This window comes from Apaloderma vittatum, unplaced genomic scaffold (genome assembly GCF_000703405.1).
Source record: "Apaloderma vittatum isolate BGI_N311 unplaced genomic scaffold, ASM70340v1 scaffold10039, whole genome shotgun sequence".
Classification (NCBI taxonomy): domain Eukaryota; kingdom Metazoa; phylum Chordata; class Aves; order Trogoniformes; family Trogonidae; genus Apaloderma; species Apaloderma vittatum.
The window spans coordinates 16504-18500 of NW_009735785.1; the positions used below are offsets into that span (position 1 = coordinate 16504).

The 1997-nt window shown below is 45.8% G+C and overlaps 1 protein-coding gene across 1 annotated transcript in view; it reads left to right on the forward strand.

Annotated features, from left to right (window-relative positions):
* Nucleotides 1-636: 636 nt before the first annotated feature.
* Nucleotides 637-1997, forward strand: part of LOC104279441 (interferon regulatory factor 2-like) — a gene marked incomplete at its 3' end in the record, with an annotated part of 13572 nt that continues 12211 nt past the window's right edge. The window contains exons 1-2 of the mRNA XM_009876720.1: nt 637-794; nt 1737-1844. Coding sequence (XP_009875022.1) covers nt 1758-1844 — 87 coding nt within the window. The remainder of the gene's footprint in view (nt 795-1736; nt 1845-1997) is intronic.

Here is a 1997-nt window from a genome sequence, read left to right on the forward strand (position 1 = left end):
GGGGGAAGATCTGTACACACTGCAACGTGGGTGAGGATCGTTGGTGCTAAGTGGAGAGGGCTGCAGTGGAGTGGCCAGCTGCTCGCCACCAACCCGGGGCTGAAAAAGCTGCACCCGCGTCGCCGTCACTCAGAAAACAGCTTCCCTCTTGCACAGGGAAGGGATTTGCACAAGGGCCTGGCTGCTGTCGAGTTCTGGGGTTGGCTGTTTCTTTGTGCATGATGTGAACCTGAAAGGGAGCTGAGCAGTTTCAACCACTTTGTGAGCTATTTTAGAAATTAGTGGGGAAGGCTGCGGCTGAAGCTGTGAGTGACCAGCTCCACACAGTAGCAGATGAAATGCCAGTCTGTTTGCTAAGAGATTAGCGTGAGCACGGCTGCTGGTAAATTCTCTGAACACATCAAAGAGCCTTATTGTTGCACTCAGGTTTTAATTCCCTATTAGTTTCAGGAAATGCATGTCCTCAGAGCAATGAGAGGAAACTTTGAACGTTTTTCTTCCTCTTGTGCTGGGTGTGGGCTTGGTATTGCCTAATTGTTAGTCTGTCTGATGCCTGCTCTCCCATAGGAAGCAAGAACAAACCCATTTACATTTGTGTCATAGCTGTGTGCTTTTGAATACGTGGCCTACTAATTTTTTTCCTCTTTTTGCCTTTTTTTTTAAGATCAAAGGTGACAAGAATAGCAGAGCAGAGGAGTTAAGAATGATGCAGAGAACACAGATGTGAAGAACAAAGAAGAGAGGAAGGAGCTGAGCCCAGTGCAGAGGGGGAAAGGAGAAGCAGCAGCCTAAATGCAAGTACTTGAAAGTGGAAATAAGGGGTTGCAGGCTCCCTAACAGGAGTTTAATGCTGTGGTTTAATTTGGATCTTGGCACTTTCAAAGTGGTACCTGAGATAGGTTAATGTTTTTGAAATTTTCTGCCTCGAGTTCAAGACTTTGGACTCTTAATGTCAATAATTCACAGCTCTAAACAGGGAAGTGGCATCAGAATCACGTGTGTGAGAGAGAAGAAAAAAAGAAGTCAGTTTAAGTCTTAACTGAGTAATGAAATGTGGTGTGGTGCAGCTGAGGGGGCTGTAAAACACTCACTTCCCAGATAAGCAGTATCAAAATGTAAAATAGCGGCTGAAAAATCATTGACTGTGTTGATCAGAGAAGGCTGGAGGGAGGGAGTCAAACTACTCTGACAGAATCAAAATGGTCTAGTAAATTGCTGTGATGTAAAATGTATTTTTCATAATTCTAGTCAAGTTTATGGGGCAGAATCAGCCATTTGAAAGCACTTCTGTTGTGTGCATCATTTTAGCTAATACAGTGATGTCTCCTGCATGTGAATTTTTTTGGTTACCTTTCTTATCTTGGCAATAAAAGGTCTTGTGCAAATGGAGGTGTGTGGGCCAAAAAGAGGTCTGTTCAGGAGCGTAATTTTTTTCTTTGTGACCTCTGGTATCCCACCTGTATCAGCAGACAGGCTTTTGCCAGCATGGTGTATCTTCTTCAGGAGAAGTTTTTTTTCTAATCCAGGTGTACTAGAAGAGTGTTTTCTGCTGTGGAGAAGGCTTTATCATCTCAGTTGCTCTTAGGGAAGGCTCCCGCACAGATCTGAAGTCGCTATTATATTTACAATTGTTCGCTGCCTGCAAAGCTTTATTAAAGTCCCTTCTCTGCGGAGATGGGGGTGCTGCCTGGAAGCTCTGCCTGGAAAACCAGTAACCTCATCCTTATTCCCTACAGCTCCTTCCCAGGTGGGTGACAATGCCTGTCGAAAGGATGCGGATGCGCCCCTGGCTGGAAGAGCAAATCAACTCTAACAGGATACCGGGGCTGAAATGGCTAAATAAGGTAAGGGGGGGTGTGCACGCACGCGCCCGTGTGTACGTGTGCTGAAGAGGGACTTTATGGCAGTGCCTGAGGTTGGGATAGGTAAATTAGCTCGTTCCTGGTTTTCAAAGGGGTGACATGGAGAGGAAGGGCAAAGCTGAATGCTTCCTGCTG